This window comes from Schistocerca gregaria, chromosome 1 (assembly GCF_023897955.1).
Source record: "Schistocerca gregaria isolate iqSchGreg1 chromosome 1, iqSchGreg1.2, whole genome shotgun sequence".
NCBI lineage: Eukaryota > Metazoa > Arthropoda > Insecta > Orthoptera > Acrididae > Schistocerca > Schistocerca gregaria.
The window spans coordinates 728714312-728737415 of NC_064920.1; the positions used below are offsets into that span (position 1 = coordinate 728714312).

The following is a 23104-nucleotide window of genomic DNA, read 5'->3' on the forward strand; positions in this document are numbered from 1 at the left end:
ACGACAAATATTTCCTTTAAGCTTGTAGAGACAATCATTAACATCAGCACACAATGTTGTAAGATAATACTGCTGCTTGTGCTGAACCGAACTGCTACTTCTAATACGTGCATCTTAAACTAGTTTCAAACTTGGATGAACATTGTATAGTAACCTATTTTAATAGTTTTTCCACTAAATCTTAAATCTTTACACTCAACACAGAATCTTAATTAATTTTTATTGGTTTTGTTTTATTTACGGAAACCAGTGCACAAATCAACAAGATAGCATCACGAGTGGCAAGTAGCAAAAGTTAACAGTGTGACACACAGGCAGTACTCAATATAAGCTACACAAAGAAATCAATAACCTAAATGTAATGTAAATGGACAGATAAGAAATCTCCTCACCAAGTGGTGGGAGGAGAGTACACATACAAAATGAGATTAAAATCTGCAAGCTTTCAGAGCCAGTGGCCCCTTGTTCTAGCGGAAGGGTTGAAGGGGAAGGATGAGGTTTGGAGGAAACATTCTCCTCCTCATTCTGTCTGATAAGTCTCTCCTGACCCGAGTTCTGGGTGACTTCTCCAAACTCTACCCCTTTTCCTAAACCTCACCAGTACTTTTCCTTCATACCTTTGTCTTCCCCTTCAACCCTTCTGCCACGAGTCACTGGCTCCAAAAGCTCGTAAATTTTAATACCTTTTGTATGAGGTGAGTAGATTTTTTTTCTAATCAATTACATTACATTTTCAAAAATTGATTATTTTCTTTAATAAATTACATTGTTATGTTACCTTGGTACCCGTAACAGGAACAAGGTGTGGAACATCTCTTACAACCGTCAGAACAAGGTGACTTCCAGCTGCTTTCAGTACTTCCACCGCCTCATAATGATCTACATCAATAAGGGAATGCCCATTAACCTTAATGAGCTTGTCACCAACCTGCACAAAAAAAAAAAAAAGAAATTAATAGACATAAGAACAAAGATATGTATACTTCTACTCATTTTTCATTTTAACATTCCAGTTATAATTCTTGAAGTTTAGGTAGTACACAATGAAACACTACACAAATTTTGATATGTTTTTATAAGAGGGGTATAATAAATTCATTGATGATGATGATAATGCTTCCATGGACAAGATTCTTTAAAAGAAGGATGCTGCAGGTATAACTTGATAGAAAGAGTTCACAGATATTACCCTCAGATCAGCCAAATCTGCTGGACCCCCCTCTGTTACACGTGAGATGAATATGCCTTCATCATTGCCTTTAAAAGGTGTGGAACCTCTTCCTCCGGCAATTGACAGGCCCAGTCCAGCTGATGTCCTTTCTATGTGAATTTCATACTGTTCTTCACGCACCTCAATGTTAGCATCTTGATCTAAAAAGTCGTATATTGAACAAAGTCAGTTACCAATCAAAACAACTGTCCACAAAACATATTTATCTATTAAGTTTACTATGTCAATTAAAAGTGTATTTCTGTTATTTCCATCATGAATATTAACAAAATGATTCCAGTTTATCATATGACAGCATTATTAGATAACCACAAATAGGATAGAACTGCAGTACAATTAAAAATTAAAAACAATACAGCTCACTAAATAATGTTCAGGCCAAATTCTCCAAAGTTATCAACTCTGAAGGCTGGTACCCCTAACAGCAGCTATATGTAGAAAATATGACTCATTTTCAGTCACAAAGATTCTTGATGGTTTTCACATTCTTTGCCAAAGTATCTCATAAAATCTCTCTCACTAAAGGCCCCTGTAAATGTTCAAAGAACCCGTTGAGCTTAACTACTGTAATCTGCCAAATTAACTGGCAGTGTGCAGCTTTGTTTGATATTTTTGTCAAACATAGACCGAGTTTGACATGTTTGAGACAAAGTCTGATTTGACAAACACGTTTTAGTGAGAATGCATTTCTATCACAATTTACCACACACTATTTCAAATTTCCACAGTTGTGCAAATTACAATCAAAAGACTATATGGGTAAAAAGAAAAAAAACACTGATAATTACCAAAGTGGTATAGGTGTTGCCTCTCTCCCAGCAGTATATTACACACAAAGAAACTCAATACTCTTATGCACAATATACAAATGGGAGCGCAATAAAACACACACACACACACACACACACACACACACACACACACATACACATATTCCATTGACCAGCATCTTGTTTTCTTTTCTTCTTTATACTCAGTGCTGAAGTCAACACAAGAATTGCTCATCTGATTTCATAGCCATTCTCATTAGGGTCAAAATACTTTGCATCACATACATGTAGTGCAACACCTGCTTCAAATAGGAGGTTAAATTTCCTGAACTTTGTTGGTATGCCTGCACACCTGTTTGACAAATCGATGTACAGAAAACAGTGAGCCTGACAAACAATCCGATCATTACCAGAGGCATTAACCTTGTGTTGCATTGAGTCGTCATGACTTCCAATCTGTTCCCTTTCACCTCTGGTAACAAAGTATACTATCTAACATATCATTCAGATTTTACATAAGCACAACCTAGTCTTTGACTTAATTCTGTAAGTTCTTTTCGTCTCTGAAACAGCTAGACACAAATGACTTCTATCACCTGTGTACTGAGGTCATTCTTACTTCCACACACCAGCAAAAATGACAAGACACCTATCCTTAACCACGGGATCTCTGCAAATATGTTGATTAGCAACATCATTCAGCCCACTGGTCTGGAGGGTCTAAGCCAGTGGCTTCATCTCCCCTGTGACAAGCTCAGGTGTACATTCTGGAATCTGCACTAAATAGTGAAGACTTTGCACTATACAATGGAAATGGCCACTCAGGTGGTAGAGTGTGTGTTGATTACAATAATTTTTTTAATAAAAAAAGGTGTCAGGATGAACTCCAAGATTCCTAAAAGAAAATCCTCCACCAGCCTTTTTAATTATTGCAACATATCAGATGAGACATGGGACCACATAGAATATGTTGCCAACATATTGCTCAAACAAAACCAGCTCTGGCCAAGGCTCAACAGGGAAAGTGCGCTGAATAGGATGGTGTTGAAGTCCATGTAAATTACACAGATTAGACCTCTGATGCTGTACGCAACTCCTCTCTCAGAATACGCGACTCCTACACTCCTGCACTGCCTACAGATTGTACAGAACAAAGTGTTACGCATAATTAGCAACACTCCATGTTCCACCCTAAACCTGCACTGTTGATCTTCACAATGAATACTGCCCTGAAGCCCCCGTGGAAGTATTCAAAAAAACTTGTGGCACAACTACACAGAACTCGAGACACTCAAACAATCCTTTCATCCATACTCTGGGTAACTATGATCACAACCATAGGTGGAAGCATAAGCGGCCAAAGACACTACCACCTAGGGCATAGCCACCTAAGGTGAGCTAAGATACACTCACAAGTGACAAAATCGGCAAACCCTTGCAAATTAGCAACACTGACTGGATTTGCCAGCTGCTATTAAAGCCAACCAATAAGCTACAGCAGGGAAGCTGACAAGCTTGCACACTAAAGCACAAACTGCGAACACTACCCTACACTGTGAATCCAATATATGCCCTATCGGATAGTAAACAATGATGGACCCAACTGTTACAGGCATGAAGAAGCTGACTGAGGTGCCAATACCAGCACCTAACTGCAGCTGCCGAGTAACACTGCTCCACAATGTGAAAGGTATCCGCCTCCATGATACCCATTACTAACAAAGCCTACCATTGCATGACCTGTCACAGGCATCAAGAAAACCACAACTGCTCTTATAATCCAACCCAACTATCACAGAAGTTTGCTCCCTTGGCTCTTTCCTTGGCACTTTTTTCCTCAACACTTTGTTCAACTTTCGGCCCAATCTATCTCCAGATGAGCACATATTAATGGTTAATTGTAAATAAATGTACACAAATGTTGCAGTACCCACATAATGTGAGACCTCACTTAGTAAAAATTAACCAATATGCAGAGATGGCAGTATATCTTTTGTGTTGGCTATCATGCCTGTGCGAGTGTGGAGGGGCTCTATACTATAATAAAAAAATAAAAATAAAATAAATAAATAAAAATAAAAATGCATGAATATGTAAGAGAGACACTCAGAGGAGTTAAATGGGTATTCTTGAAACAATGACGAGACAGTTCTCAAGAAAACTGTTTTGTGGAAATTTAGCATGTTTGTATTCAAGGACACGTGTGTGTGGGCTTTCTGATGTCACCCTTGTATATCTTGTGAGAATAAGGTAAGGATTATTTAGCGGAGGTGGAGGGAAGCATAAATAGTCATTTTTCCCCATCACTAACTACGCGAGTGGAATACGATGGAAAGTCTATACTGTTGGTACAAAGTACTCTACACTATGCACTATACAGTGGGTTGTGGAGTATACATGGATTTGTAAAAAAGGTGGAAAAATGTGTTGTTTGGGCCAACTCAACAACTGGCCATCTAAAACACACATAAATGGCACTGCATACTCCACAGCACATGTCTGATAACAGTTTAACAAAGCAGTTCGGTCTGCCAACGGATGTTAATAAACCAGATATTTAACTGTAATTCTTCCACAACAGATTTTCAACTGAGGCTTTAACTTCAAATTGTACAACAAAAATTTACTTACACAATTTTCCTACATTTGGTTAAAAATACTGTAATGGGAAATAAATCCTAAAGACATCTTTTGATGCCATCAGTCCATTTCCCCTCATGAAAATGCTACCTTTTTTCCTAACAAAATGTATGTTAGTAAATTATTATTATTATCATCTAAATACGTAAAGCTTTTTTGAGACAATTCAGAAATAACAAAGTATTGTGCAAATTATTTGATGTCCTAGATTTGAAGTTTTTGTTATTCATGTTAACAGTTCCCTCTGACTAACGTTTGGATCAGAGACAGCGGCAGTCACAGTGATGTTTCTCCGCTTCTCAGAGGTTAGCAATGCATCAGTTAATGCAGCCAATGTGACAATACTTTCACATAACCAATGAGGGATGGGAAGAGACACAACATGTTTCTAGCATCAAAATTGAAATCATTGTAGTTTGCTGTTTTTCACTGTTGATTCGTGGTTTTCTTCAGATACTTTTCCCTGATTATGGCTGGAATTGTATGAAGTGGAATGATCTCTCAAGAATTTGGTCCTATCTGACAAGTTGAAATCTACACTGAAATTTTTCACACAGGAAGGACACACCGATGCACTGTAAAAATGTTACCTGCTAAGGTGCACCACAAATAATTTAAGAACACTATTTTAAATTCACTCAATTTTGTAGAATGAAGAATTGCATATAACAGTGGTTTGTACAGCCATTCCTGCCTAGAGCATGATCTGGCAAATAAGCAGACAAAGCCGTAACAAGACTACATAGGGATGCATAGTGTGAGGTCTGAAGAGGACACACATGAATTTTAAGCACTTAAACCACACCAAAAATGCCTCAAATGGTTAATTTTTTGAATAACTTGCAGTTCATATTGACAGCTAAACTATTGCAGATGTAATTGTTCCACAAGTGACTGGAAGAGGAAACAAAATCAAGGCAATGTATTAAGTTGCCTAAAAAGATTTTAATTTTTTGACATCAATATTTTATAAAAATTCCTTTGTACGATTCTTATGATGATCTTTGAGGTCACTCCCTGCAGTGGTCACAAAAATGTGAATTGCGTACTGGATGACAAAAACACTTGTGATGAAATTAGTAAAACATGATGATGCAAACTGACACTGTACAATGACTTAAGTTCAACAATAATGTTACACTGATAAACCTGAAATGACACTGAACTATCAAAAATTATACTATCCATAATTTTCCGAAATCCGAAAAACGCTTTGGTCATCGAAAGATTTCTTTATAGATGCATGGAACCCAAACTAAATTAACAGTCTTTTCAACCACAGAGTGTATACGTGGACAAGGAAAAAAAAATACACTTTCTCCCGAGTGACGGTACATTTTCCCTTATCAATCCTATGAATGATTATGGTTTTATACACGGGCGTACAATTTCCCGGGACTTTAGTAAATGAAACTCAGGGAAAAAAAAGACATGTTTTGGAAGTATCTTTGATGTGCAGCAACATGTACGCTGCGTATTTTCGTATTATGAAAGTATACATTGGAATTCCACGAAACACCGCATGTTACTTTCTGAATCATTGAAATAGAGATTTCGATGCGCTTTTGTAATCCGTTCGTAGCTCATGTCACGTGATTTCGCCAGCCGATGACAGCGGATATTCAGAGCATAGGACACGTGATGTAGTCAGCCACCAACAACATCACTGTTAAGCAATGCGAACACACAAACAGAGAAAGTTAACACTTTAAATTAATATACATAATGTTGCTACAAGAAAAGAAAAGAGAAGCTTTCACATGTAATATTGGTCTCAAGCTGAAAGAGAAGCTAAGCTTTCGCATATACTGTTGATCTTTTTTGCGCGTGTTACACTTTAAGATATATCACACGAATGTACTAGTAAAATTTTTAATAATGACATAAATGTCTTATCTTCATAGTTTGAAATTCTTCTAAATGGCTCGTCATCAAAGAGTAGATTTTTAAATGAGAGTGAAACGCTCTGAGATTTAATAAATTCACGGTTCATTCTTGCTCATAGTTAAACTTACGTAAAAGGATATTTACCTTGAAAGTAACTCTTTTCAAACAACTATTCGCAATATTTACCTGTGACCTGTTGGAAATAGGTTCGTTTCAGCAGTTGTCAGAGAGTGCAGATAACAGGCGACACCACGCTTAGGTAGCTATCATGACGTAGGAAGCCCGTATGTAGGTTTGTGTAAAACATTGAAAGATCATACATTACATCATAAAAGAAACAAGACATCAGAGGATACTGCAAGAGCATCGGAATTTCGTGAACCATATCAAAATGTGCACATCTAAAGTGCATACTTAAAGGGCACATTCGTATGTCCAGATTCCCAATGAAGTAGACCTCGACCCTGATTAAGCTTTTCAGTGTGGCTTCCAGGATGTAAATTTTCTTGGAGCACCAGTACTGTATTATATGATGTTTGGTTCTTTATTATGACATAATGCAATACGTTCTAGAAAATGAAAACAAGCACTTTATGCAGCGTACAGTTGAAACTAGCCAGTACTGTGGAATTAAACATTTTGTTTCAAATACATTGACTGCTGCGGAAAAGGTTAACAGAAGTCAAATTTCTTTAGCAAACGGACAAAAATAACTTCATTGTTCCCCAAGGCGATTAATGCTTGACTGTCAGGAAGGTGGAAATAATAAAATCTGAAACTAATGACATATTTCAGCCTTCCGTAATTATGTGAATATGTTTTAATTCACTTGATAGCTCCCGGCCACACAAATTCATGTTTTCATTTGACATGAGAGTAAACGAAGGGGAAATAGCAAAATCACTAAATGTAAACACGGGTTACGTGGAGACTACCCACTGTAACTCAGACTGCTCTGCTGCGCGTCAGCCCCGAATCTACGACATTTGTGAACCGGGTCAATAATTAAAAAAAAAAAAACGAATTTTCAAAATATGTTCATCTTGTAGCTCACATCTTTCTGAAAAGTCTGAAACAGAAAACATATGTATTCGAGGAAATGGTCTTAAGTATGCCAAAGTCCAGTGCCACGACTCTTCATAAAGCATTTTTCTACCGCACGTCCAAACTATATTCAGGAGAGTGGAAATTGGAATGTCCTGTGGTGCCTCTCCTGCTCCCAGTCGGTCGGTTTGACACTCTGTCCCTCTTTTAAAAAAAAAAAAAAGTTCCTCAATTAATAGCGGATAGGATTATTTGTAATTGACAGAAAAAGAACTCTTCAGAAAATCTGATCTCTTTATTGCCTATTAGTTAATAACTTGCTGTCTTGTGTGACATAAAATTAAATACAGTATATATAAAACCAATACGTGGTGTGCTTTCCTTTCTGCAAAAGAATCTATTACCTCATCGAAGTTCGTCAAACGTTTTGCTACATGGAAAATCGAAATGTCATTATCTAATACAGAAAAAGCTGATAATACAAATAATGCCCTAGACTGGTGTGGTTCCTCGGTCTGATTATGTATATTTTGTCACTGTCTGTTACAGTAAAACAAAATAGGCCTTTCTAATATGGCAGCAGTTTTGTAACACACTAAATAAACGAAACTGTTTTGACACAAATGGCCATTTTTATAACACAACAGAATATAATCCACGAAGTACCAATTTCAAATGCCTATTAGGCCTACTACAAGCAAAAAGCTTTATGTTACGAAATAGTTTGACATGCTTCTCAAGCATGAGATCGAAAAGTAGTTTTATGAAAATTTTATATAAAATTTGGAATCGTCTTATTCTTCCATAATTTGTGTAATGTCCCCGTTTCTTCTCCTTCCTCGTTCTAACAAACAATCTTGTCATCACCAATTCTGTAGCTATTGCTGCTACCGTCAAAATTTGTTCACCAATTGTCTTCATTAACCCTGCCAGAATCACAGGTTTAGTTACCCTGCAATTATTTTCCGGTTAGGCATTATTACGTGTTCGGACAACACATTTTCCCCGCTAGTTCCAGAACAGAAGCGGCTGCTAGCCGGCGACTGGTCCTTACTAGTGTAGTGTGGTGTGGTCCTTACTAGTGTAGCTATCTGGTCAAAAATTTTCTGTCAAAATTTCATTTTCTTGGATACACCGAGAAGGTAATACGTAATCTTTCTCACCTGTTATTTCCATTCTGGTAGTCTGAATCTACGGATTTCGCTAGTAATTATAACAATGCTGATCATTCGCAAACCCAATCAACCACACAATCAGACAGCGATTGGCATCCATCCATTCGGCTTTACTCCCTCAGATTGTATAGCCCCGTCCCCTTTTGTCTGCACAAAGTTTATTTCTAGATGCGACGAGGATTCTCCTGGCAGAAACATTACATACACTATGCATGCATTCAAAAGTCAACTTATGATTCATTCAGAAATCAACTTAAAATGTGTTCAAAAATGTTCAAAAACCAACAGGAAGCGTTTCAAAATCATATGAATAATTGATAGACAAAGTGCGCTGGATGCTAGGCGCTTTGTGAAATAAGTTTTATTCCTCAAGAATATGAATTTGGCGCCCCTTTTTCCTGGTAGCATCTAGCTGCTTGCTGTCACTGCTTGCACAGCCAACAACCACATTCCTGTAGCGAGAAGCAGGAGAATCTACTACTCAAACGTGACTAACTGCGCATGCGCATGAGCCAGCGCGTAACTGCTCAAACAAATCGAACGTAAACAGTTACGACTTCACGATCATTGGAGGCAATTTGTTGTTATGAAACACTGCATAGTCTTCCTAAAGCCTTTAACACATTTTCCATTGACACATTTTCCATTGACAGGTTTTTCCCGGATCTCCCAGTTGTCCCAGGTCGTATACACCCTGAACCACCACCTGAACGCAGAGAGGCCATTATGCCCACACCAAGAGTGCAACAAAAGCAAAGAATTATTTTCTGGAACTGGTAAGAAGACATCTTGGCTGCAGTATTGAAAACTAAAATTAATTACAAAATTTTTGAAGCTAAACAGTCCATGTTTTAATTTTTTGCCATAGCTTGCCCTGAGGCTACCGAAAACAGATATAAAGCTGTGGAAACAGTAATCCATGATACTTATCACTGGTGGTGCTGTGATACTTATCACTGGTGGTGCTGTATACAAATGTTTAATAGCATTCATCGACTGCACATGCAACTCTTGTCACACTCGGGATGATGAAGTGTGGTTTGCATGCAGTCCTTGCCTGAAACCTGACGAATTGGCACGAAGCTCTGGCCCGAAACCTGACTAATTGACATTTATGCATAGCATTTTAGAGGCTAAAAAGAAGCCATGAATTTGTCTATAGTACTGCCTACTAATGAAACCACCTCAGCATTTTTACTTCAAAAACTGCATTATTTTGAGAATTCCTCTTCTGTGTAATTGCCTTAATTTGTTTAACCAGGCTGAAGAAGTCTGGAAATCAGTAGTGTTCATCTCACTCACAACTGAGAGCGCCCAGTCTCTTAGACCTCCCTCAGTAATGGTGCATTCACCGTCACAAGCAGTTTTAAACCTTTTCAATAATCTTCTTTCACATTTTTATGAGCTTCATTTTGGCACATATTTTGTACTGTGTGTAAATTTTTCTTCCATTTATACAGTTCATGTTAAGATTTTAAGAAACAAAAATAAGTTTCCACACTGCTTAAGTTTGTGTGTTTTCTCCCTCCTTTGAATAATGTTCATCCTATGATTATTTACTTTTCTTAGTCACCATTCACAGACGACATTCTTAAAATCTCTAATACTGGTAGTACTAGGATTCAAATAAATCAGTGAATGCAAATGTAGGCATGAGAACTTTTTAATGCCTATATTCCTAAATGTATGGTTCACAATCAAAGAGTCATCCACACTGTTGATAACAGAGTAACTGTTGATGAAATTAAATCTATTACACTATCATCTGAGCTTGTTATCAACATTAAATGATTTATCAAAGTGACTGCCAAATTAACAAACCCTGGTTACTGCACTTTAAGCCTGATTGGTGATACTTTATTCTGAATATTTAGTTGTCAGAGGATGCAGATGCAAGCCAGGTGTTCTAAATGTGGTGGTTCTCAGCCAGTTCAGCCTTTTAACAGTCCTTAGTTAGACATGTCACTTGCAATGGTGGTAATTTCATGTGAGATACGTCACATGCACAGTGTCATAGAACGGGAATAGATTAGCATTTAAATGTTATTCACAAAACCTAATTGCTAGAAGATCTAAATATGGCAGATTATTTGTGTGTCTTTCCTAAATAATCAAAAACAATTGTATTTAACATCAACATCTAGGACTGTATGGTTATAATCTGTTAGCAATGATTGTAAACACTGTATATACCTTTACAATTTTTTTTTTATCAATGCACCATTGAAATTATATGATACTGGCTGCAAGGTGTGTGCACATAGTGACAGTAAAAAAATTACAGTAATAAAATAAAAGTATATTTACAAGAAGCATTATACCAAAATATATTTCAATGCCAACTGGAACAGCTACTGCAATGCCCAATGCCAAAATCTAAGATCATTCATTTCCTATAACTCATATCAAAATTTAATGCAAATGCCGCTGCTGCTGCTGCTGCAGCAATAATGATATTTACCACCACTACCACACCCCTCCCCCTAATGGCAGCACTAGTAGTATTTTAGTTGTCATTTTCTTTAACAATAAGCTACAACAGCTTTTTATTTGTATGTTAATATTAAAAGTTGATTACAAACAACAAACTGAGACTTGCATAATTACACAATTACAATATTAAACTTGCACATTATTTACTTACCTGAGAATTTCCACAATTTTATCCTATGTGAATTGTTACTGACTAAAGTACCGTGTCCTTCTGCAGGCACAGGATGAACTGTTTGGTTTTTAGATGCACTGATTTCCTTTTTTAATAACAATGTGTCTGGTAAAGAAGAAAGTTCATGTCTCCTAGCAGGCAGTTCTTTTGAAAGTGAAATATGGGATACAACTTCATTATGATTAACATGGTCAAAATGTGATATTCCTTGGTCCTGGTATAACAAAATGTTTCTCAGTTTCATCTCTGACACTGAATTATGATTTTCCTCAATATGTTGAGCTTTTACATCTTCTTGAGACCCTTTTCCTCTTTCCAGGATCTCATCAATAACTGCCTCAATTTTATGTCTTGCTTCTAATGAAGCTTCAGAGGCTTTTTCTGCAATTGAATCATCTTTCACAGAAAATTCGCCAACTTTTTTCTTGGCTTTCTCAGCTTCTTCTAACGAGTCTTTGGATTCTTTCAGCGAGTTTTCACTACCCCTCTTCTCAGCATCAATTAAAGCCTGTATTCTGTGTCTTCTTTGTTTCTCCTTCTTCTTAATATAACTGAACATAGTTGCACTACTTGTTCAGCCAGTAATGTCAACACAGAATAATAGCTGTTGATATGAAACACGACAGAGAACTAATATACGGTAACTTTAGCTTCCCATCTTTAACTCCGTGAGAGTTTTATTTGAGTATGAGATAATGTTATCTGCACAAACAAATGCAGCATATCACACTTCCCAAGAAAATGGTACACAAATGATTCACTATTCCAAAGAATGTCAGACCTAACAGTATCTACAACCATACCTTGACTATGATCACCTATTGACTCTGGTGGTGTTGGGTAGAATGTCCCCTTATCTACTTCATCATCCTTCTTTCTGCTGATAGCCTGTAACAGATAAAACAAAAACAGATAAGCATGAAAACAAATACATTGTGTCACTTACATATCAGTTTAGTTGCCAGCATTGAATACTTGTGCTATCTTCTTTCACCAACTTCAGCTTGAAAGGTATTTAAATTTTTATGAATACAGTCCTCTGAAAAACTACCTAGGATGAATATTCTAATGCAAAAGTGTTCTCTCTCTCTCTCTCTCTCTCTCTCTCTCTCTCTCTCCCTCTCCCCCCCCCCCCCCCCCCCCCACACACACACAGAGAGAGAGAGAGGGGGGGGGGGGGCAGTAAGGTAGTAAAAATAACAAGGAACTTGATATTTTATGTAACAGTAAAATCTTTGCCTTTTAATATAGAAATAACAGCAATTACACTTGGGTCAAAAAATATAAACAAATCTCAATTGGTCTGTAATAAAGAAGTAGTTATAGCTCCCACTGAAAGTATCTCCCATCCTCCCACTGGAACAATACAATACTGAACTACTTGAATGTAATCATTCTACAGGTGCTCCTGGAGAGAAATCTCTTGTCTGCTGAGACCCTATGACTCCATGATCATCATATAGCATAAAGATAGACAGTGTTTGGCAACTGAAAAGGTTTTGCGAGTACAAATCTCTAATTTTGTAACTTAACTACAGTGTATTTCTAAGCTGCATAATTATACCAGTAACCTGAATGTAAATTTCTAATGCTATTACTAATTCAATTTTTCTTTATTGCGAGACTTATTTGCCTGAAATGATGCAACTGTCAATTCATTGACGTGTATGCAATAGACTGGCAGCTAAGTTTTTAGATGATAAAACTCTCTTTTATATCTTGTTTTGGACAAATTTCTATAAACAAAAAAGCAATTGTTAATTTGAAATTAATAGTATCTAACTTGGAACTGCTGGTAATCTTATGCCGTCACAAGAAATTTTTCACAGTGCTAGAATACACAAAACTGCAGAGAGATGGGGATGATATATTGATCTAGGGATAAAATCTCTACATACAAACAACTATTTGGTGCTTGTAGGGACAGGTATCAGATAGTGATTTAAATAGTTAAGGATTAATTCTTTGGGTGGTTTGGTCAGTGTTTACAACTACAACTACAACTACTGCTACTGCTACTACCACCACCACCGCCGCCAACAACAACCTACTGTTTACATATAATTGCTGGTGATGTTATTAAGCCTTTACTATTTCAAGTGAAGGAGTAAAAGTTATACTTTAAACGATATTGTTGATAACAGTAACAAAAATAAGGAAATGAAGAAGTAGGTTATGGAGCAACTAACAACTAGAAAGAAAATGGGAGAAAAGATGGATAGAAGAGAATGGGGAAGAATGGCGAGATTGAGGCATAAGGCAACAGGGATGAAGGATGCAGCAACCACTTTAGGATCCAGAGGAGGACGAGGAGGAGGAGGAGGAAGGAGGAGGAAGGAAGAAGAAGAAGAAGAAGAAGCAAAAAAAAAACGGGGGAGTAGCAAGAGTAATTTATTACTTAGTACATAATACATTAAATGGATTGTAAGCAATCTATTAAAAATATTGAGCAAACATGAATTTGTTCTTCTAACTACCTGAGCAATAAGGGAGGCAACTTTGCTTTGATCCAACTGGGCATTTATGCGTTTGTTCTTAAGATGATGAGGAGTGTCTCTACGATGTAACCTGTTGGGCCGCGTACTTTTATCTTCTTCCTCCACTTCGAAGCCAACATGTTTCTCATAGTCATCCTGTTCACACAAATTCTTTTATCATTTACTATAATGTATGCTTGTCCTCAACAAATTTTAGTGTGTGTGAAATAATGCAACATGAAGCGCAAAAATAATCTGCAACTCAATAGGCAAATAAAAGTTATTACAGTAGGTGCAGATATATTTTGTAAAATAATGTTCTATATTCTATGTGTCGTATTTGAGTTTAAACCATTTACCTCAAAAGATGTGCAGCAAATAGTTATGCAAATAACTGACAAGAAACAATATGGATGACTCATTGAATCACTTGATGTAGTAGTTGTAAAGAACACATTTATAATGCACGTTTCCCCTGCATGCAGTACAGCCACGTATGAGAATTTTGAACAGTTTTACAAAAAGATGGGGGAGGCAATAACTCGAAGGATCATGTCTACAGAATTACAATTTACATTTGGGTTTGTGTATTGAAGCAACAAGGGGGGTGGGGGAGGGGGGTTGAGGCAGGCAACAGAGACTGATGCCTATCTTACTTGGTCTTCCGTAAGTACTTCTTCCCCATCAGTCTCACTGTGCTCACGCAGCTCCACAGCATCACTCACAGTCACCGATTCTGGTCCTTCACTTGCACTTGGCTCTGCCTCAGAAACAGATGCAGGTGCTGTAGCTGGAGTGGGAAGAACAGACTGCACTGTTGTTCCTGGCCTCATCATTTCCTAAAAATAACATATTGACTGTGTACTTGCTGAGATTGCGTGCATGCGAGTGTGTGTGTGTGTGTGTGTGTGTGTGTGTGTGTGTGTGTGTGTGTGTTTTACACAGAAACTGCAATTGTAAGTTCATAGAAAATATATTGTTTAAATACCTTGATAATTCTACACACTAAATGAACAAATGACTGTTCCATTGAGAAGCAGCACATTGTTACCTGCAGTGAACTGTACGTGTCTCCAATTTAAGCTGTGTCATAACATTATTTTTCTATTCCTGCTCAAGTCAATGATTACAAGATTTGCAGAATCTTAATTGTTACCTTTCATGGGCATATATAGCCGTGCAACCCATACTTGAGAAACACTAATATAGAACTTAAAAGGCACTTAGTGTAGAAGTACAACAATGATAACTATTCACATACTGAATGAGGAATTTCAGCACAGCAGGTTTTGTTTTCTAGTCCTTTTAATGCAGAGTGCAGAAACTGTATATTGGTAGAAGGCCACTAGTATAAACAAGAATTCAGACTGCTAGAGGAGGGAGGAGCAGTGCAGGGAGAATAAGACTCTGCCTCTCTTTCGCAGTGAAACAGCCTACACCCGTGATCTGCAAAAGTAGAACTGACACATTGTCACAGGAATCTCTGATCCCTTCTAGTGTTGTGAGGGTAATAATCTAAATCCATGATGGACAAGGTTTAGTCTTTTCACTCATTTCAAAATAAGAAAACAAGCAAAACCCAGGTTTGGGGAATAGCTACTGCTCAATTCCGTGTTAAAAGTTGGCAGGTTAACGAGGTAGCTCAGGGCCTATCTCTAGTAGTTTTCAATGTAACTAAATTTCAAATTACCCACTGCCTAAAACTGTTATGTTAGCCCACTTTAAACCAACCTCTGAGATTCAGCTAACAAACATACACACGCATTTATTTGTTCTCAGATGATAGGTCCCACGACTGAGTATGAAGTTGCATTATGTGGCATGCATCTTATACAAACCATTCAACAACCAGCAATTGTCTTGGCACCAGATCATTGGGTGCACTTTTCATTTTGCACACATGTTTACACACACATTATCTTTTCCAATTGGGGTTTACTAGATGAAGTGATAAACCGGTAACCAAAAATTGGTTACATTTTTTCAACATTTAATTGCTGAAAATAAATCTATTTCAAACTATCTCTGGTAAAATTTTCCTCTATATTCACATTAATCACAAAACGTGAACTTTTCAGGTCCCTACTTGGAACAATGACTTTTCCGCGGAGGGGGGGTCAAGCACAATTCATTGCAGCCCACACACCGAATAGAATCATTACTCAAGCAAAGGTTGTTTGTTCCCATGGAACATGCAACATTGTAAGTAGCCAACAGGAGCATCGGGGAGGATAGAAGTATCTGTTGCCTGCCATCATCTGGAGCTTCAGATCCAGACTGGACTCTCCCTGTCATTGGCTTTGAGCTAGCTTCAATGTTTACTGTCTCCTCTCTCCCCGTATATTTAAAATTTTGCTGTGACCCTAAAGCTATTTGCCTAACCACCATGAATTGCTGAGGGTCTTACAGGGCAACTCGGGTATGCTCATAGAGTGTGTGTGTGTGTGTGTGTGTGTGTGTGTGTGTGTGTGTGTGTGTGTGTGTGTGCGCGCGCGCGCTGAACTTTCAATTGAAGTGGAATGAATGAACAATGGTGTAGAGCCCTAAAAAGATTGACTAAAGTAGTAATTGGATTCATTACAAACACTTGTTTAAAGAAAGGAACAATGGAAAGTTGACAATGGAACAACAACAATATGGAAAGGGTAGTGCAGTAACTCAATGGTTATCTACCACCTATAGCAGGCACAATTCAGGTCACCATGGCAAGTTTCTGCACATTGACATTCAAACGGCACACCCGCAACTATGCGAGGCAGCCACAAGTGCCATCCCAGTCACTGACTGTGATCGTCAGGTCCACTGTGCACATACAGCACAACACCGATGGCTCCTGATGTGGATAGCATCTTCATAAGGGCATGCATGGGTCTCTGGGTCCTCAGTCACTCAATGTGTTCGAGCCGTCTAACCTACTTTCACTGTATTTTTGTTTATGTCATTCCACAACTCAATAAACTACATCTCTTTTACAGCTATGGGTTTCCTTTGTTCCTAATTAGAAGATAAGAGGTGAAGTCAAGACTCTAATTTTCATGTGGTTTCAGATTCTGTGGTTTTTTTGCACTCAGTTCATCAACACATGCTTTACTCCAGCAGTAGGCACAAATGGCCTTGTTGGAATGGTTGTTGGCTATGGTTGACAAAGGCTCAACCAACGGCTGCTGGGATGTTTATGAGAAGCAGCTTCACTAACATCTTGTGGCACTATCGGTGGTCAACATGGAGGTCTGTAAGGCTCTTTTCTTACTGTGGTTACCCTCTCGTATGTATAACTTACTGTGCCTGTCACATACTCTGCAAGAACCAGTGTTGCTTTCTTTTGACAATATGTGTAGTTTGCTGTTCTCCTATCACCATAAGTGCACGCATGTTGTCACTGCACACGACAAATTCTGCCAATGTCGCAAAAAGCTACTGCAAATGTATCAAGCACAGGTGGCCAAGTTTCACATAAAAAGGCAATGCCAGTAAAGGTGGACAAATGAGTGTACTTACTATGCAGATGTAAAAATACATAATAGGAATAGATCTACTTACATTTGTTTGTCTACCTCGAATGACATTGGCTTTTGACATATTCCTTTCATATTTTTGGTAAATTATGACACAGATAATTATATGTATCTAGATCTGTAGCACATCTCTGGATACTCAGCTCATAACTTTTGCCCTCATACGTGGCTTTATATCATCCACACCACAATCCTGTGTTTAATACATGACAAGTAGATTCATTCTTCACTTCTGGTCCACTTTGCCAGTTTGTTTCTCTGAACACATCACATCACCCTCTGTCCTACCCTGCATAAGGGCTTACCACTTCTCGATAACGTTGGTTACAACTTTTACCACATGATATTTTGACATTTCCTACACAGAGCGAATTTTTTACAGTTTGGTTCACAGCTGGTACCTTATGAATCTGTGATTGATATATTATTTTGAAGTAACATTACATTTTGTGACAACACACAAATAATTTACCTTCCTATAGTTCTCATCAATATACAACTGTGACGGTTTTGCTTCAACTCATTAACAGGCATTGGCATTACATTTTAATTGTTTGTCAATATGTGACACTGTAGTTATCTAGGAACAACATGTAATTTTGACCTCCAATTAGTATGTTCACTTTACTACTATACAGCATAAGTATACTGTGTTCCCTAGTTTATATTCATACAGTGCACAACTGTCCTCTCATTTTATTTCTTAGTTTAACATTAACTTTGAAGTTACACATTGTACAGTTTGGTTTTTGTCAAATGTTTACCACATATTACCACTGTATTTAATCCACCTCTTAAAGGCCATATGTGCCACTGTCTACACTTAAAAAAACCTTCATGTGTTCTTGAATGCTGCCAAATTTTATTTTATTTCATTTCCCATCTTAAGTCTGCTCAATCTGTTGGTGTACACAACAGACAATGCCACTCATCATCTCCAACATTGGGTTCTGTTCTTGCCCTCGTACAACTACGAGATCCATTACCATCCCATGCCACAGCATGCAAATGCAGATGCCCTGACACCTCCTGTGACCACCAGAAGGAATTCCAGTTCCAATGGTGGGTTTGCTTCCTGTGGAAGGTGTTGGCACCTTGCACTGCGATAAGCACATACCTCTGTCAGTGCGGATGGAAGCTAGGTCTCCATCACAAGTCTGTCCTCTCCATTCCACCATTGTCGTTGCTCATGCTGACATACCTCATCATGGACTCCGACATCTAACGGCTCCCACACCTCTGTTCCTGGGCCTGTCTACCGGTCACCCTGGGGACCAGGGGCGGGAGTGGTGCCCTTGTCCCAGTCACTTTAATCTGTATTACATTGGTCTGGGTGTATCAGGAACTTCTCTTGCCTTTGGCTGCCACTCCCACACTGCCAAGGACGCCCTGAATGTGTCTTCAGTCACAGCTATATGGACAGCAATGCCCGGTCCTTCAACCCCGCAACACACCCACTATGTACAACAGACATAAGTAGTGCCAGTACAGCAAGTGTAGTGTGCACCAAACTTCAAACAGTGCACCTGCAAATACCCAAGGTGGCTACCAGGAGCAGTCCAGTCAACAACAGCTGTAACCAGATCTGCTATCACGAGATGTTGACAGCATCTTTATAAGGGCACACAATGGCTTCCTGGCCCTCACTTTTTAAATGTCATTGATGCATGTGAAATATTTTCATGTATTCTGCTTGACATAACTCCATAACCCCGTAAATTTGATCTCTTTTACAGCTGAGTGTTTCCTTGTGTTCCTGGTCAGAACATGGAGGCAGCACTGAGACACAAACAAGCACAATGAGAAAGAGTGGTAGAAATGTTCAGCATTCAGTCTATGTCCTTCATCGGAAGTATAAACACACATGTCCACACAAGCACAAGTCACAGACATATAACCACTGTCATCTTCGGACGAAAAGGTCCGAGTGCAACTGTGTCTTACCTGAGCAGCAATGTAGCTAGGGCAGGTAGTGTGGGTATGGAAGAGGTGGGGGCAGGGAGGGGGTTGGCTAGCAGGGTAGTGGTGGGGGAAAAATGACACTGCCGCCTGTGGCAGCATGCGACGGCTTTGTGGAGATAGGAATAAGGCTGCTATGTGCAGCACAGGGGGCTATGATCCAGAGCAGGGGTTGGACGAGAGGAATATATAAGTGGAAAGAACTATAAGAAGCGATCAAAAATTTCCATTCGAAGGCCTTTCAGTGCAGAATCTGTATGCCTGTCGGACAAACTCACCTTGGTTCCTGAGGTAATCATATCAACGTCACACTACGTCGAAGACACCAGTTTGGTAAAACATCGTGTCCTGCTGCACGAAGAGGTCCGCAACTGCCTGATACATATCTTTGTCACATAGGTATTGACGATCCTTCAAGGCCTGTTCAAACAAGGGCCATAGGGGTAACAATTGCATGGGGGGAGCAGGATTATACGACGGGTGCTCGAGTGTCTTCCATATGAGTTGGTGTAGCTTCTGCATTACAACTTTACGATATGGAAATATACATAATTATGAAGTAGCAGCATTCCACAATGGTGGTTTTTGTCAGATAAGCTGCCCCATACACATTCTTCATTCTCCAATGGTGTTTGTCATTCAACAGTCAAGAAAAGAGTAAGAACATGTTGGTCCTGTTTGAACACATTTGCTAATAAGGTCACTGTAGTTCATCTTTCTGCATTTACCACACGCAGACATGAGTACCACACTAATACCTTGCCTATGTGTCTGTGCTTATAACCCAACATTGGAGTCACATTTTGTTGTACATATGCTGCTGCAACACACTCAAATAGAAACTTTTTAATCACCACTTATATGAACGTATGCTGGTGGGATGGCAGGCATGTGGAGTGCTGGAATCGCAGGAGAAAATGGGGTAAGTAAGTAGAGGGTACGGCTGGGAGAGGTTGATGCTGAGCATGTTGCAAGAACAAACAATATGTTACAGGGAGAGCTTTCACCTGTGCAACTCAGAAAGCTGGTGTTGATGGGAAGACTCCAGATGGCACACACGCAGTCTCTTAAGTGAAGCAGCTCAAAACAACATGCTTCACTTTAATGATTGTTTCACAGTGTATTCCATCCAGTTTCTTCCAACCAACATCAGCTTTTCTGAACTGTGTACATGGGAACTCTCCCTGCAACAAATTCTTTGTTCCATAACTGCCCTGTCGTCAACCTTTGCTAGTCAATGTCCTCCACCTGTCTATCCCCTACCATGCTCCCATCACTACACATGCCTGTCATCCTACCAACTTATGTACATAGCCCTTTCTCCTTCCTTACTTCTTTCCTCTCTCCTTCCCACTCCTCCACCTCCCTCCTCATTCCTTGCCCCCCACCCCTCCCCCATTCCCATTCCCAATGTTGCACCTAGCAGCCATATCCTGTCCCCACCACGTCCCTGAAAACTCCCACAGGCAGCATTAGCAGTTCCCCCCACCCCTCACATCTGCTACCCCTCCTCTTCCTTATCCCCAGTACCCACCCAAGCTACATTGCTGCTTAGTCTTAGAGCTCGGAGACAGTGGTCATGTATTTGAGTTGTTGTCCCCACCACGTCCCTGAAAACTCCCACAGGCAGCATTAGCAGTTCCCCCCACCCCTCACATCTGCTACCCCTCCTCTTCCTTATCCCCAGTACCCACCCAAGCTACATTGCTGCTTAGTCTTAGAGCTCGGAGACAGTGGTCATGTATTTGAGTTGTTGTGTGAATGTGCATGTTTTCTAGTTTTAATGAAGGACAGTGCTGAAAGCTGAAAATTCTAGCATTCTTTTTCACTGTGACTGTCTGCAGCTCAATGCCTACTCTATGTGGTTAGTAGCAGTCTACCCTTTCCATTCTGTCGTTTAAAGATATGGGTATTCAATTGCACCATGTGAGTATGTTTCTCAACATTTATTCATGTTAATAACAAACAGTTATTATTACATTAACAGCTTTAGCTATAATCGCAGAACTAGAAGTCTTCAAAGTACACTTGCTGACATAATAATTATGTAATTGTACTGCACAACAAATAGACCAGAGAGATTATAAGAGCTCAAACTAAAACTGAAATATTTTGAAGACAGTTAAAGTGTATGCCTCAAATAGTGCATCAATATAATGGAAAGGATAGTTATTACTCTTCATACAGCGGAGATGCCGAATCACAGAAATGTACGACCAAAATACTGTCTGAAAGTTAGCTTTCAGCCAACAAGGCCTCTGTTGAACACACACACACACACACACACACACACACACACACACACGACCACAGTCTCTGACAGCTGGCACCACACTGCAAGCAGCAGCACATTATAGACGAGGCAACTGAGAGTGGAGGTAAGGAAGAGGCTGGGATGGGGAAGTGGGAGTGAGAGCAGGGTAGGGGTTGTGGTTGGCGAAGTGCTGCTGGGATTGTGCAGGGGCGAGGTGGAAAGTAGGGTAGCTAGGTGCTGTCTTTAGGTTAGATGGAGAGTAAGGGAGAGAGAGTTTACAGGATGGATTGGTGGAAAGAGAGCTGTGCAGTGCCAGAATGGAAACAGTGAAGGTGCTAGATGCATAAGGACAATGACTAATGAGGGATGAGGCCAGGAGGGTTATGGGAACATCATCAGATACATTACAGCGAAAGTTCCCATTTGCGCAATTCAGAAAAGTTAGTGTTGGTGGGAAGGATCCAGATGGCACAGGCTGTGGAGCGGTCACTGAAATGAAGGACGTCGTGTTGAGCAGTGTGCTCAGCAACAGGGTGATCCAGATGTTTCTAGGCCATAGACTGTCAGTGGCCATTCATGAGTACAGACAGAAAGGTGGTTGTCATACCCACATAGAACGCACCACTGCAGCTTAGCTTTTAGATCACATGACTGGTTTCAGAGGTAGTCCTGTCTCTGATGGGATAGGGGATGATTGTGACCATATTGGTAAGGGTGGTAGTGGTGGGGGAGGGGGGGGGGGGTGCGTGCACGAAACAGGTCTTTCATCTAGGTTTATTACAGGGATATGAGCCATGAGGCAAGGGGTTGGGAGCTGGGGTTATGTACAGATGGATGAGGATATTGTATAGGTTTGGTGGGCAGAAAAATATCACTGTGGGAGGGGTCGGAAGGATAGTGGGTATGACATTTCTCATTCTAGAACCAGACGAGAGGTAGTCGGAACCCAAGCGGAGAATTTCATTCAATTGCTCCCGTCCTGTATGGTACTGAGTTACGAGGGGAATGGCTCTCTGTGGACAGACTATGGGACTTCCGGAGAGGTTGAGTGACTAAACATAAGGCACAGGAGATTGCTTTTTGTAGAAGGTTGGTAGGGTAATTACGATATGTAAAGGCCTCAGTCAGACACTCGGTATATTCCGAGAGGTACCACTCATCACTACAAATGTGATGGCCATGGGTGGCTAGGCTATTTGGAAGGGGTTTCTTGGTATGGAATGGGTGGCAGCAGACAAAGTGGAGGTATTGCTAGTGATGTGATATGACAGAGGTACTGATATCGCCATCTTTAATTTGGAGGTCAACATCGAGGAAGGTGGCCTGATGGGTTGAGCAGGACAGGTGAACCAAATGTGCGAGAAGGTGTGGAGGTTGTCATAACCCTCGTTCCAGATCACAGAGATGTCATCGATGAATCTTAACCAGGTGAGAGGTGGTGGGATTCTGGGTGTTTAGGAAGGATTCCTCTAGATGGCCCATGAAAT

The 23104-nt window shown here is 39.6% G+C and overlaps 1 protein-coding gene and 1 long non-coding RNA gene across 25 annotated transcripts in view; one reads left to right on the forward strand and one right to left on the reverse strand.

The window, feature by feature from the left end:
- LOC126266876 (protein lap4) overlaps positions 1-23104 on the reverse strand; it is a 528757-nt gene that overhangs the window by 196192 nt on the left and 309461 nt on the right. For 20 of the 24 annotated variants that reach the window (XM_049971620.1, XM_049971569.1, XM_049971528.1 and 17 more), the window contains exons 14-18: positions 14546-14728; positions 13890-14045; positions 12216-12300; positions 1190-1371; positions 779-928 (exon numbers count right to left, since the gene is read on the reverse strand). In XM_049971620.1, the coding sequence (XP_049827577.1) occupies positions 779-928; positions 1190-1371; positions 12216-12300; positions 13890-14045; positions 14546-14728 (756 nt within the window). The remainder of the gene's footprint in view (positions 1-778; positions 929-1189; positions 1372-12215; positions 12301-13889; positions 14046-14545; positions 14729-23104) is intronic. The other 4 variants (XM_049971562.1, XM_049971547.1, XM_049971612.1 and 1 more) reach the window with 1 other exon arrangement.
- LOC126266994 (uncharacterized) overlaps positions 12307-23104 on the forward strand; it is a 38944-nt gene continuing 28146 nt past the window's right edge. Inside the window, exon 1 of the long non-coding RNA XR_007548955.1 lies at positions 12307-12423. This is a non-coding gene — a long non-coding RNA (uncharacterized LOC126266994). The remainder of the gene's footprint in view (positions 12424-23104) is intronic.